This window comes from Oncorhynchus kisutch, unplaced genomic scaffold, assembly GCF_002021735.2.
Source record: "Oncorhynchus kisutch isolate 150728-3 unplaced genomic scaffold, Okis_V2 scaffold1105, whole genome shotgun sequence".
Lineage (NCBI taxonomy): Eukaryota > Metazoa > Chordata > Actinopteri > Salmoniformes > Salmonidae > Oncorhynchus > Oncorhynchus kisutch.
Genome location: NW_022263050.1, coordinates 67,963 through 81,883, shown reverse-complemented (window position 1 = coordinate 81,883; position 13,921 = coordinate 67,963). Strand labels below are relative to the sequence as shown.

At 42.5% G+C, this 13,921-nt stretch overlaps 1 protein-coding gene and 1 pseudogene across 4 annotated transcripts in view; one reads left to right on the top strand and one right to left on the bottom strand.

Moving 5' to 3' along the window:
- Nucleotides 1-751: 751 nt before the first annotated feature.
- LOC116364616 (uncharacterized) lies at nt 752-860 on the top strand (annotated as a pseudogene).
- A 2,162-nt stretch (nt 861-3,022) lies between these two features.
- Nucleotides 3,023-13,921, bottom strand: part of LOC116364613 (uncharacterized) — a 29,033-nt gene continuing 18,134 nt past the window's right edge. For 2 of the 4 annotated variants that reach the window (XM_031817635.1, XM_031817633.1), the window contains 20 exons: nt 13,753-13,811; nt 13,584-13,664; nt 13,360-13,484; nt 12,620-12,763; nt 12,228-12,326; nt 11,956-12,117; nt 11,717-11,816; nt 11,318-11,538; nt 10,523-10,679; nt 10,114-10,337; nt 9,706-9,826; nt 9,189-9,385; nt 8,960-9,074; nt 8,580-8,749; nt 8,394-8,491; nt 8,096-8,226; nt 7,577-7,766; nt 3,434-3,575; nt 3,226-3,322; nt 3,023-3,146 (listed from right to left, as the gene is read on the bottom strand). In XM_031817635.1, coding sequence (XP_031673495.1) covers nt 3,073-3,146; nt 3,226-3,322; nt 3,434-3,575; nt 7,577-7,766; nt 8,096-8,226; nt 8,394-8,491; nt 8,580-8,749; nt 8,960-9,074; nt 9,189-9,385; nt 9,706-9,826; nt 10,114-10,337; nt 10,523-10,679; nt 11,318-11,538; nt 11,717-11,816; nt 11,956-12,117; nt 12,228-12,326; nt 12,620-12,763; nt 13,360-13,484; nt 13,584-13,664; nt 13,753-13,811 — 2,707 coding nt within the window. In that variant the 3' untranslated portion in view covers nt 3,023-3,072. The remainder of the gene's footprint in view (nt 3,147-3,225; nt 3,323-3,433; nt 3,576-7,576; nt 7,767-8,095; nt 8,227-8,393; nt 8,492-8,579; nt 8,750-8,959; nt 9,075-9,188; nt 9,386-9,705; nt 9,827-10,113; nt 10,338-10,522; nt 10,680-11,317; nt 11,539-11,716; nt 11,817-11,955; nt 12,118-12,227; nt 12,327-12,619; nt 12,764-13,359; nt 13,485-13,583; nt 13,665-13,752; nt 13,812-13,921) is intronic. The other 2 variants (XM_031817634.1, XM_031817636.1) reach the window with 2 other exon arrangements.

Genomic DNA, 13,921 nt, shown 5'->3' with positions numbered 1-13,921 from the left:
TCATTTTTCGTCTAATGTTTATGCTTCAAATATTGGAAAGGAGAGATATGTTTATTAACCTGAGATCACTGTGTTCAGAAAATTGTATACTGGTAGGAGATTTGAACGTGAAGTGTACTAGAATGGATGTCTCGAGATGTGATCACTGTGATCAGAATCTGCTGCTCTAGTTTCAACTGTTCTGCCTTATTATTATTCGACCATGCTGGTCATTTATGAACATTGAACATCTTGACCATGTTCTGTTATAATCTCCACCCGGCACAGCCAGAAGAGGACTGGCCACCCCACATAGCCTGGTTCCTCTCTAGGTTTCTTCCTAGGTATTGGCCTTTCTAGGGAGTTTTTCCTAGCCACTGTGCTTCTCCACCTGCATTGCTTGCTGTTTGGGGTTTTAGGCTGGGTTTCTGTACAGCACTTTGAGATATCAGCTGATGTACGAAGGGCTATATAAATAAATTTGATTTGATTTGATTTGATAGTTTCAGACATGATTCGTCTAGAAATGCCTTGTGGAATTAACTCTTTGTCCGTTTTTTCCCACAAGGCTGAAATATGTGCCCTCGCTTTGAAATAAGTAAGCAAGGTTAGTTTGTATTTCATCCAACAATCTGTGCTACAAATTATGGCTACAGTATATGCAATTTCTTCCACTTTGAGTGACACAAAGATGCTTATCTAAATGGTGAAAATGCAACAGCTATTAATCAGACTCACTTTGACTTTACATAGTGCACCGAGAGAGTTTTTTGCTTATGACCACACCGGCCTGAGTACGCCTGATCTCGGAAGCTAAGCAGGGTCGGGCCTGATTAGTACTTGGATGGGAGACCACCTGGGAATACCAGGTGCTGTAAGCGTTTTGCTCCAGCAGAGGGTTCTCGTGTCATGCGTGGAGCAACTGCCTTTTATTTATCACCCTAATGTTCTTTTTATTGGACTAAATGCAGTTTGTTAGTGCTTCCCTGCCCTGATCAAATAATGGACAGTGTTTCCCTCAAAATCTAGGCAGTGCATTCAGCATTTGTTTTTAGGCTAGGAGACTGTCAATGTCTGTAGTCCATTAGGGCCCTTTAAATTTCCTTCAATGTTTCTCCATTTACATTTCCCCATTGACCGTTTGTCCCTGCATCTATAGGTTTTCGCTCTCTAAAATGTACACCTTTTTAATAGAAATATAACATGATTGGATGTTCTGTCCACGACAACGTTTAAAACCCTAGCAGGAAACCAATTAAGACATATCGATTTTGGGGTGTAGTTACCCTTTAACTAGGCATGTCAGATAAGAATGACGGCCTAGGAACTGCCTTGTTCAGGGGCAGATTTTTACCTTCTCGGCTCAGGGATTTGATCTTGCAACCTTCTGGTTACTAGTCCAACGCTCTACCCACCTGCCCGCCCAAGATTGAGCTCGTATAATATTATAAAATGCACTTCTTTCAATAAAGTGTTTCACATTCTCCACTGGTTGAAATATTATCCTGTATCCTCAGATTAATGGAGTTAGATATGCATACGTTTTTTTCCTGTATATATGAATTACAAATCAATCATGTTTAGTCTATTGTATAGTTACAATGTGTAAACATTGATATCCCAGGAGCAGTAAACACTTTTGAAGTGTACAATTGTAATACATACATGCAGACACCGCATCGTTTGATATGACTGTAAGTGTCTGTCATACCAGAACCACACCTTTATTTGCCAAGGAAGAGTACATGATTGGTGAATATATTCAATGTACAGGCTACAAGATGGGAATCTCATACGTGGTATTAACTAAAATACGTGTGTATATAGGTGTTGCATTCTTGGCACAATAAAGGTATATTCTACTCTAGGCTTCATTAATGCCATTCAGACTTGAGGGTCATTGATTGGAATGAATATTAGTTCATAACTACGTTTTAGGGTCCATACCCAGAGTGGCAGTTATTTTTAATCCGACTCAAGCAAGTCAATAGCAAGCCATGTTACTTTAGCTGCATTGCAAGGCAAGCGTACAATTGTGCAGTCAATGCTTTAGCCAGCTAGATACTTTACAGCCACTGTTTCACAAGACAACATCCTGGTTTGTTGGTTCTCAGGAGTCCCAGAAAGACAAATTCATTCTCCTAACAATAGCTAAATAGAGATTTTCGTAATTTAATTTTGACCAAAAAATATTATATATATATATATATATAGCCACGTCTCTACATTATCACATTCCTCTCAAATTGTACATTTGCTTGACTCGTTAAGACAACTTCCATCTGTTTTGTCAGCAATCTTCGTTGAGCGCCACAAGGCAAGTGTGGCTCGTGTCAAAATTAGTCTTTGGGACCCAAATGCATAATGATTGTGCAAACTCCCCTTGTGGTGGTCTGGAGCAATGAAACCGTCCCACGGTGCAAGCTCGCAACTTTAAGGAGTGTCTTCAGTCCCCGCTGTTCCGTACGGTGTGTGTTGAAATCTTATCCTGATGCGGAATAGATTGCAACGTATTCATGGCTCTACCTTCGTAGATCGGACTTGGAGATTGTGAAGAGATGTCTTGTGGGGAATGCATGGGTGTCCGAGCTGTGCGCGAGTTTAAAACAGACAGCTCGGTACATTCAGCTTGTCAACACTTCTTACACAAACAAGTAGCGATGAAGTCATGCTCTTCCCATTTGAGCCATGAGAGATTGACATGCATATCATTGAAGAAGAAATGTCCATATTGGATGGAAACCAAGCTAGTGAGAGGTATCAAGGAAAGTTGTAATTTCAGTTGAAAATTACCAACACTGCATCCAACCACAGCCTTGCTGGTTTCACTTTGGCAAACCACCATCTGCTATAACATTGAGTCAGTTCATCCTACTGGACAACGGAAAGCTTTTGTTTCGTCACCCATTGTTTGTCCTAGACGGGAAATTGGTGTGCAACACTTCTCCCTCCGGTGGATGGTTGAGTTCCATGCTTACAAAAGGGTTGATTGATACATGTCAGATGACAAGCCTACGACATGGTGTTAAGGTAGCTCCAACGGTTAGGATTGTTTTATATAGAATACTTTATTTGTCATGTTAGAACAATACATTACACCCAAAGAATGTATCCAGAAGAAACATATACATGACGCTCCTCAAAGAGGTCTTTGACATGTCGTTGATCTGTTGAGAGAGAGAGAGAGCGAACCTATTAGTTCAGTTATGGTCTGCCAGGGTCTGAAAAGCATAAAACAAGACCTACCTCTTTTCAGGTTGTCCTGATTCACACATTGTCCACTACAGGGGCCGCCAGTGGGACTACTGGCATCACAGATGACCACATCACAATGGACAAAGACCTAGGAATCAAAGATTTGATGGTGTCAGTTTTTTTGTTAAAATTCTTTTAAAGGGATGATTGCCACTCACACAAAATTAAAGAATAAAGATTGTTGGGTGAACTTTGTTACCTGGCCACTCTGCTCAACCGCATCCTCGGCGAAGGAAAACATATAGGCCTCAAAGCGTTTGACGTGAGAGGGGAAGTGGACCCTGGCGTCAACTTCTACCGGGTGGAAGACCACACGGTATGGATCCTCGGGGTTCTCACAGCTGCCAGTGTAGAGAGAGAGGGACTAAGTTATGAACAAGAAAACGCTGCAAACCCCAACCGCCTTGTGTACAAAGTCTTGTGGTGGTGTCATGACTGTCCTGTGAGGATCAGATCAATTTACAGCAGAAGTGGGTTCTTTCTCCCCCTCCAGTATGAACTAAAGGAATGTTTTTGCTAACAGGCTTTACCCAACAATCACCTTTGTCTTGAAAAAAAACATATTTCATATACAATGTAAAGGCTAGAGACGTCCTACCTGTAGAGTAAGCACGTTTCTAGTAAAATCACAAAATAAAACCAATATGAAATTCATTTTATATAGCTAATCTCTGAGTGCATAAAAGGAATGGTAACAGAAATTAACATTAGACCAGAAAACCGTGAGGCGCAAGCTAGACGTTTGGAACTTTCCTAACCTAGAAAATTAACTTAAAGACCATTCTGCTACCACATCCAAACCATCCTACTCATCACCCACTGAGGAATCAGCAACAGGGTTGATTAGCCTATCTTCCAGAACGTGTGAAAGGAAAATCCATCCTGTAGTTCTGTTCAAGACTAGTCATTGGAGCCACGGACAACCAACAACATTGACCTCATGTAGCCAATCAGAGAGAAGACCAACCACCTACCTTTCCACAAATACATTCATGCCTGTACTCCAAGCTGGTGCCGGTTCGTGTGTTCAAAAATGTATCAATGATAAGCGTCCCTTACAGAACGGTGGGGGGTGTGAAGAGAAACCTTGTAACAAGCTGTCATTGTGTCACCTGTGTGTTTAGCCTGTGTTATTTAGTTAGCTAGTAATTCAATTAAACCAACTTGTATAGTACTGAATCATAAGGCTGGGGTTTTTGCAGCTGCAAGGAGGATACGATGTAAAGTTAATAAGTTGACTATCAATTTAATAGATTTCTACCGTCTAGAGTTTAAGTCGGGAGACGGTAACTTTAAAACCGCTTCCTCGGCACCCCAAATCCTACGTTTTTATTTTATTTTAAAGAACAGAAATTGGGCTTTCCGTCAACAATATTTATTTTGGTCTACTGCAATGGCTTGTTAAAATGACAGATGTCAATGGAATAGAATATACATGTTTGACATGAGGTGAGATGTCCCTCTAAATGGTTCTTAAAATTCTAAATGATCCAGAAAGGTCGCCTGTAGTCTGACCAGAATATTGATCGTGGTTTAACCAAAGTTGCCGAATAGACAGTCGGTATCATCAACAAGGCAATCATATTTTGCAACACAAGTACTTCATTTTAAACAAGAATTTCATGCAATGCGCCAGAGCAATTCTTCCGCTGTTGGAGAAAAATTGGTCACAAAATAAATTCCACACCCACGGCATCGGAGTCACATGGAGGACTTCTGTGAACGGCGCAGCTCTAACCTACGCATTGACAGTTTAGGCCTACTTTTTTAATTTGCATCTTTGGGAGGTTTATCCTTTACGGTTTAACTGCCAGATATTAGCAAAAAGGAATGTGAAATCTGAAGACGTTACATTAAGAGAAACACCCACACCAGTACAAATCACTTGAGCTGACAGATGATAGTAAGGATTTTGCACAACGATATAGTTGCAGCTGAAGTGACAAATCTGAACCCATTTTGTGCACAGCCATGTGAATGTTGTGTCTTTTCCTATGATATACAAAACATTTCAGCCTGTTTTTTTTAAACTGCTATGACATTGCTGATTTAATAAACAGTTACGCCGTGTCCACATGGCCAAATTTAGGTTGATACCAATTCATAAAAATGGTAAAATTGCATGATTTCAAAGCAAACCCGATCCCCCAAATGAACGGTTGACAATAAAGTTGCTTCACTACACTGCTTGGTGTAACATGCAGCCAGATACTGAAAAGGCACCCGCAAAATAAAGTGTCATTTGCAGCGTGCATAATCATGGGCAAAGTCATTGTAGCCCATTACAAGGTAGGAAAAAGTAGTCATCTTTCTATAGTAACCCAATTTAAATTCTTGAGATAAAAATTAGGCCAGCATGTCCATCTGTGGCAAAGTGCTCACCCAAATAAAAAAATGTAGTAACATTTTTTTTAAATATGAACATTAGCTAGCTAAATAAGGTTAGCAAGATGCTGCTACACTTGACTGTGGTATTTGTTCATGTTTATCAACTTCCAATTAGCGCATTCCTCTAGGACAGGAAATTCCATTGAAAGCGGCATCAACTTCTGGGGATCCTGTCAACTGATCCTATTCAGTTCCAAACATCCATGCTGCACAGGCATCTGAACCATCCTTTAGGTTTAGTGCATCAACTGTTTTAAACACAAGAGGTCACTTGTGCCTGAATTCAACCCAAAACCAACAACTATTCAGTCAGTGTTAAAAGCAGTTGTATGAAACCAATCGGAAAGGCAAGCCAAGCTTGCCAGCCGCTCCTGATTTCCATTCGAATGACCATCAGCTTGGCACAACACTGAACTGTAGCAAACCAAAAGGATAACATTGAGTAAAAAGGTGTAGGTAATGCCAACATTAACCTTTTCACACACACAAGTTCCAAATATTTTCAGTCGCCCCAGTGGGAGTTGATTTTATGCGCGTGATGTCAGAATGCACTCACCGTTCCAACATGTGGACATTTAACCCGCGCTGACCTCAGACCAAGGCACACTACCTGCTAATTTTCTAGAGGCCGTTTCAACTTCTAATTTTGCCTCATTCATTCACAAAAGTAGCCCATTTCACTGTTGCAGACCATTTATATTTGAGAATTTAATGAGCCGGACAAACTTTCCTTCAAAAGAAAGCCCAAGCACTTCCCCAGATCAAGTATACAGTCCTTGAACATTTATTGCCTTCCTTACAAATAACTGTGGACATGCGTGTATTCCTATTAAAGTGCCTTATTTTCTGTGTCACGTGTTGTCGTTTCTACTGCATCGTACCATAGGTATAATGTACTTAGCGTTTTATTCATGCTTTCTGATTCTTGCCTAGATTGTAATGGACACATGTGTAAACACTTGAAGGTGGTACTGAATATGAGCTAACACCATACAATGCAGTCGGGTTATCACGTAAGCGTCTGTTCGACTTATGGTGATCTCAACTGGAGTACCCCCATTGTCATTAATGCACTGAAGTCGTCAGTTGATTTGAACACGGCATCAGAGTGTAAACTATGGTACCTCAGGGTTGCCAGATCAGACCTCCCTTTCCAGGGGTATATAGCTTAGAAAAACTGTCTGCCTCACCATTTATTGTTGATAAATTCCCAGATCTTAGTAATATTTCCTGCATCATACTCTTCACAATACCTTCCCCAAGGACTTAACCCCCAATAATGGATTGTGCTATATCTTGCAACTCTGTTTCGCTTTCGTGCTAGGTGACAACAATTGGCGTTTTGTATAGTTACCTGTAAACTACTTGTCATGTGTACGCCGTAACAAGTACAAACATTATCACGTGCTGAAGTGGCCAAACTAAGTTAAGATCTCAGGCAACGGGCGCAGTGAACAGCATTCTAGGAGTTCTTGCTTGACAAACATGGTTGCCATACTTTCTATACTAGATTTACATGGCTCCCTTGTACCGCATCATACTGTAAAACAAGTCAACCTGTTATTTAGACTAGATGATAACGTTAACATTGATATATTTTACAAGCAAAGCTGGAATAAAGTTGTGAAGAACTTTATTTCTCAACACCACAAAACATCGTTTAGATGATTTCAGACAACGCGGTTTAGAGTCGATTTGATGCAGCATACGTTCCGTTCCAATGATACGCTGCAGGGACCACTCAGTGATAACAAGCATGTGAAATTGGGTGGAGATCTGTGACAGACCACACATGGCTCACATCGTTTTTAAGCATTGTGACCACTCGACCTATGGATGGGGGCATAGCCACGGTAGCCAAAGTAAATGGCCTGCCAAGCATGATAGGTTGCTAATTACTCAGGAACCACACCTGTGGAATAACACTTGTTTAGGCCCAAAAACAACATGTTACCCATTAATGATGAGATTCCACCGGGGTCGGGAGTCACGGTCCTCGTTGAGGGTGGCCCAGCAGTGGTCAAGCACCAGCGCTACCTTGGGATCAGAGGACGTGGTCAGCTCCACCTCAAAGTGCAGAGGCTGTCTAAGGTACCTCACCACTGGATAGTCCTCCTCCTGGTGGAACGTGTTATACGAGGCGTCTGGAACACAGAACAAGACAACCGGGGTCGTGTTCAGTGGGCACCATCTGAACTTGTCCATTAAGAAATGCTCGTTTATCATATCCTGTTGTGCCCCAATGAACACAAGCCATTTATAGCCAACACTATCCACCCCCCACTAGAGGCTTCTGACAAATTCCCAAATCAGCTCCTCACCGTTACTACATAGCCACACCTGTAGATCTCAGAACGCAAGAGTAATATATCACAAGGCTTACATTTTTGGGAATGGTTTTGTAAAGGAGACCTTCCAAGATTCTTTTAGAGGCTAGGGGTCAAGTTGAAATTCTGAATTTGTGCACGCTTACCCTGAGCGAGTCTCATTCTGACCATTAGTCGACCCGTCCCAGTCTCGGCAAAAGGCTCGTTGTCACGCGGCCTGGTCAGAAAGGCCAATGTGCGAGTGATGTTGGCCACATAGTAGCAGGAAACCTTTAACCTAAAAAGAGGGATGTGAGCAACTTCAATAGGGGAAACGTCAAGCAGTGGAGTGGACACTGGTAGTAGAGGCACATTTTCCCTGTATACAAAGTATTGAGCAATGGATGAAGAAAAATGAACCTTATGAAAGCTAATAGCTACAATTGTGATGCGTAATGCACTTACTGATATTCCTCCTCTGAAGACGTCGTGGCATTCAGCTTCACCTCAAGTTCATCTGGCAAGGAGATTTCGTTCTCATACAGCATGACATTGTTGATAAACTATGTAGTAGAGGGGAATTGCTTATTACAGCCTGCAGAAGCAAACAGTCCATAAATACACATCACCTCAGGGTAATAGTCATTTTACCTTCCTGGTGGTGCCACAGGAGTTCACAGTGAAGTGGAAGTAGGCGAAGCGATCGTCACTGTAGGTGGGACCACAGGCGGGGTCGCTCAGGGTCAGCTGACCGGGGTTCAGACCGGGAGCAGACTCCACCTTCACTGCCAGCGCAGTCATCGTTCCGTTAGAGAAACACTCTTGGAGGTGGGAGAGCAAAAGACAGGTAGCCATCAGACCTGGGTTCTGTATTTGTTACACTTATTGAGCTTGAACCAATGGAATAGCACCAAAAATGCAAACCATGCCCATCTGGCACTACCATTTAGACTCACGGTATTTGCAAGGAACCCAGGTTTGGTAACCATGTTAAACGACAATTTATCGTAAGTAATTGTTTGAGAACCAACCAGTCAGCGTTTTGAGGAAGCTGCAAGCCAGGGAAAAGTATTTGATGGTCATGTTGTTGTAAGGATTCAACAGAGCCACATCCAGTCTGCTCCTGACAGAGGACGAGTGAACCGACTGGGAACCAATGGGAGAGTTCATTAGTCCAATATTGTATGCATGTATACAGGGTAAGGAATGCAAGGCTAGCTGCAGCAATTTAGGTTAACATGTTTTGGGAGAGCGTCGTACCTCAAACACTGCGTCCGGCGAAGAGAAGGGCAACGTGATGGTGAAGTCTGTGTCGCCCTCTGTTAAATACTGTTGAGCAAACTCATGGTTAAGCAGCCGCTTGCCAACCAAGACCACAAAAAAGGGCTCTTGGTTCCTGTAGTCCACAGTGATGTGGAAGTTCTCCTGATCACAGTTGCCAGTGACTGAGGGTGGCACTGCAAGGACAAACAGGGTTGTGTTCATTATTTAAGCACAAAAAACAGGAAGGTACTACTTGAACTGGTCCAAGAAGAAACCCTTGTTTAGATTGCAAAATGTTTTGCTACGGTGGGACTGAATAAACACAATCCTGGCAAATCAGGAACAGGGAAACTGGGTCCAAATACTCTAAAGCTTAACATTTTCTTTGTAGAAAGACCGCATAGGAAAACCCTACAGTATGGCTAGTTGGTCTTTCACTGCCAATTTCCCTTCAGGGCAATCATTAACGAGAGGAAACCATTCAACAGTAGTTTGGCGTAGTCCAGAGGCATACCAATGTCCAGCAGTACAGCGTCCACAACGGCAGAGTGAGAGAAAGGAGCGTACTCTGGAAAGATGACCAGGCCGTAGATCAGCTGAAGAGTGAAGGTTGTGACACCTTGTTCCGCCCTTCTCTGTAGTGAAGTTAAAAGCATTGGTCAGCATTGTTGCAACAGAACTCTATTCAACATCAAGTGACAACTAAGTACATATGGGGACTATTAAAACAAACTATATACTTATAGTAATGTTGCCCTCATTCCTCTAAATCAAATGCATACAACTGCCAAAATAATGGAAACACTTGAGTAAATGAGGGATACAAAGTACATTTGTGCCATTATTTATATTTTGTTGGTGGCCCACTTATTAGGGCATGAACAAATCACTGCGTGTGGCTTTGCATTTAACAGAAACACACCTCCTTAAAGACCACCGGGTCTGAGAAGGGCACCTCCATCCTGAAGGTCTTCAAGGTGTTGTCCGGGGATCTCTGCTCTTGAACATTGAAGCCCCTGGCGTTGCACTCTGCAACAGTTAGCACCATGGTGGGAAAGGTGATGTTCAGCAGCTCCACATCAAGGTTGAAGGTCCCCAACTCAAGCACAAACACTGCCTGCTCAGGAACTGTGTCTAAGGGCGTGTCTGTTCATTGGCAAACAAAGGAAACCATTTTGAAATGCGGTACAATGGAAGTTGAAAATTGACATTTGTTATTGGGTAAGTCCAGGTATTGCCTCCCCGTTTCAGTACATTTTCTGTTTTGTGCCTAACGAACAACCCAGGCATCCCAAATTACCATAGGCACTATTTAACTAAACCAGACTCACAGTTGCGAACTTGTGGAGGCCTGGCCATCGGAGGTGTTGTGATAGGGAAGAGGACTTTATAGCTGGTGTTCTCGTGTGCGACCTCCTCGATCCACAGCAACTCAAGCATGGGCTCAATGGTGTAAGTGACAAAGTACTGGTCATCCTGAATATGGCTCTGTAAGGGAGACGAGTGATGCAGTCAGGCTGTAATATACAATTTGAGTGCAAAAACAGGTAAATGTTCCTTAAAAGCCAGAATGTTAAATACAATTATTCTACCACTTGTCTTTGCCACTCGTAATTTAAGACACAATATCCAAAGGAAAGTATTGGTTACCAGACTTTAGAAAGCTGGTAGGTGTATGGTTGTCAACTTGCATTTCTGGCGGTGTGCATTTTCAAAGCAACTGACACGCAAAGTAAACACTTGCGCAATATGTAAACAGCAGCCGAGTGTTGCTTGCATTCAGTTGACAGTGGCAAAGCTACCGCCTCCCTAAAAAGTCAGGTAAACAATACTTTAGTGTGGATATTTGGTCTGAAATTTCAAGCGGCTAAAGGACAAACTGCAAAGACAAGAGGTAGAGTATGTTTAAGTGTAATTTTATGCAAAATTCTCACAATTTTGCAAACCATTGTATATTAGCCTGGTTAAGCAAACAATTGCTCAATAAGAAACGTTTTACACAAGACAACGTTTCTAGGAGTTTACCCATGAGAGATGGTAAAGGGTTACTGCAAAGCACTGACAACTGCTATAGTATAAAGGGCTCTACAAATAAGACAGGAACATTTTACTCATCCAATGCTGACCTTGAAGTAGCCGCCAACCGCCCCCACCGGAATTTCAACAATAATATGAGCCTCTGTGACTAAAACCGAGTAGTTTCTGGCAGCCATTTCCTCAGTGTCCAGCCTCTTAGCGTCAATTCCCATGTACACCTCCAACATGGTGAAGGCATCAGAGGAGAAAAGTGGGTCTATGTGCTTGGGCATGTACCAGGTGATCACTTCTGGAGTAAAGGCCACTGCCTCTGCAGTGACACAAGAAGCCAAGTGCACATCAAAACAGAACATTTTGCAACTGAAAACTGTGCCATTATTTGGAAAAAGTTCACCAAAACATTTTCCCAACTGAACACTACATGAATGTCTTGTCTGGAGCCAATTAAGAACTGGGCTTATAGGCTCTTAAATTATTTCACACTCAACCTGGTGTTGGACAAACAGCCGTGGCATCTACTCGAGTAACCAGCCACTTCTGCTCAAAGAAGGTTGAGGTTGAGAGCACCCGCATCGGAACCCCAGCTACCTGTTCAGGGGGCAACCACACCAGGGCCGTGTTCAGTAGGACACACCGTATTAACAATATGTTGCAGAGTTCAGGTAGGGCCACCGTTTCCAAATGTTTGCTCTACTAAACATGACCCAGTTCATGGAGGTCAGCTTACATTCTGGAGGTATGTCTCCTCTGCATTATGAGGGCTTCTTAACACCAGCCGTGTGGGAGTGTTGGCTATTGCATAGCCCTTTCTTTGGACCTCATCCACATTCATGACATTCTTGCTAGGACTAAAGACGACTGCTGTCATTTTGTATCCTGAAGCAACAGCCTGTCTCAGGAAATGGAAACATGAATTAAACAAAATTGTCAACAAACGCACATTGTTTAGCGCCATCCTGTCATTTTGTAGTGAAATTACAGAAACTGAAATATATAAACCTCAGCTCCCCTCCGGAAGTTGCCGCTCCTTGCTTTCGGGCCCCCAGTGGGCTGTTTGGGGATGGTTTGGATGTCTGGAAGAGTCCTTCTGACAGACACCTAGAGAAGAAAGGCCATTATTCCCTATGCATTTTCTCCCTCCCATACAATAGGAAATCAAGGGCCAGTTCTCAATCTGTCCACTCGCCTCCTTAAATGCATTGAGAATAGGCTAAAGTTCTCCTATGTGCATTTTGAAGACGCGAGTGGAATTGAGAGAGTCAAGACCTCTACGTTGTGTCGCAGAAGAAATGAAACACGGGACAGTTGTAGCTCTAGACAGATCATTTATACAGGCAGTACAACAAGCGGGACTATAAACATGTCCATTGGGGCATGCTCTGCTCACTTGCCTCCATGTAGTTGCGGTCGCACAGAATCTCTCGGGAGGTCCAGGGGGTGTAGCTACAGGTTTTGCCAACTCTATAAACAGGGTCTTCAGTCATGTGGTTTCCTGGCAGCCTGAACTGCATGACCAAGCTGAACATCTTATCATCCTAAAATGAAGGGGGAAGGGAAAAAAGCCTTCATTATATAGCAAAAAAAAAACATCTGGTGACATTCATGCAAGTTATAGACTGTGGCAAAATTGGCTATATGAATGCAGCTGCCACTGTATTGAAGCCACACTACAGGAGTAGAGCTCAATAGTTCACATCACTGCAGTCTGTATCAGAAAGTTGGCTGGCCCTCTGAAAGCCCTCCATAAACTTCTGCTGTACCTTACGTCATCGTTAACTTAGAGGTAAGAGATACCAGACCAAAGGGTGGCTAACAATGGAGATCCTTTTGATATCCACAGAGTTAAGTAAAACTGCGTCAATGTTTCTGGAACCGGACTTCGGCAACTCAGGCTTATTGAGGACCTTTTTACTGAAGAATGGGTTCAGTTATTTCATTTTTCCATCTAGTGATGCAAATATTGACTTGTATCTTTGTGTAGACAGGGCTCATCTGTAAAAGAGCCTGGTCTCAGCATGACTCCATGTCAAAGGTAAATAAAATTGCTACAGAATGAGTTGCAAATGCAGTGACACTGAAAGGCAAACTTTCCATTTGAAGTACAAGCAAACACTACAGTTCTTAAGGTTACCATGTTTTGGGAAAAGCAGTTTTGAAGAGAAGCAAAAAACATGGCATTCCCCATGGGGTCAAATTTAAAGCTGAATCCACACTGAGTAGCAAGGCCAGGCGTCAGGTTTATGATTTGTGTGTCATCTGGAAGGGATGGAGATGGTGTGAACACAATAGTTGACAAGCAATATCAAGCCATGAATTATGAAAGGAGAGAAAGAGAATCATAAGAGGCAAACTCACTGAAGACAGCGTCAACATCTTCAAAAAGAGGAGCGACACTCAAACGAATAACGTTACCAAGGCATTCAGCGTTGAGGTCATCTGGAATAGGAAAGGTTAGTTAAAAAAAATATTTAAAAAATCTTGTCAAACGCTTAGTGCTTAAATTTGCAAGGTACAAAATGCATACTTATAGAAGGTGTCTGTTGTGCTTGTATGCCCACAGCTGCCATCAATAGGCAAAACAACCTGTAAGGCATTTGACAAATTATTATGATTAAAAGGAGGAAGAACAACTCAAATGTTTGCGTCGCATAAGACTCTCCTAGGCCTGCTACTACTTACCCTGAGCTAAGGAA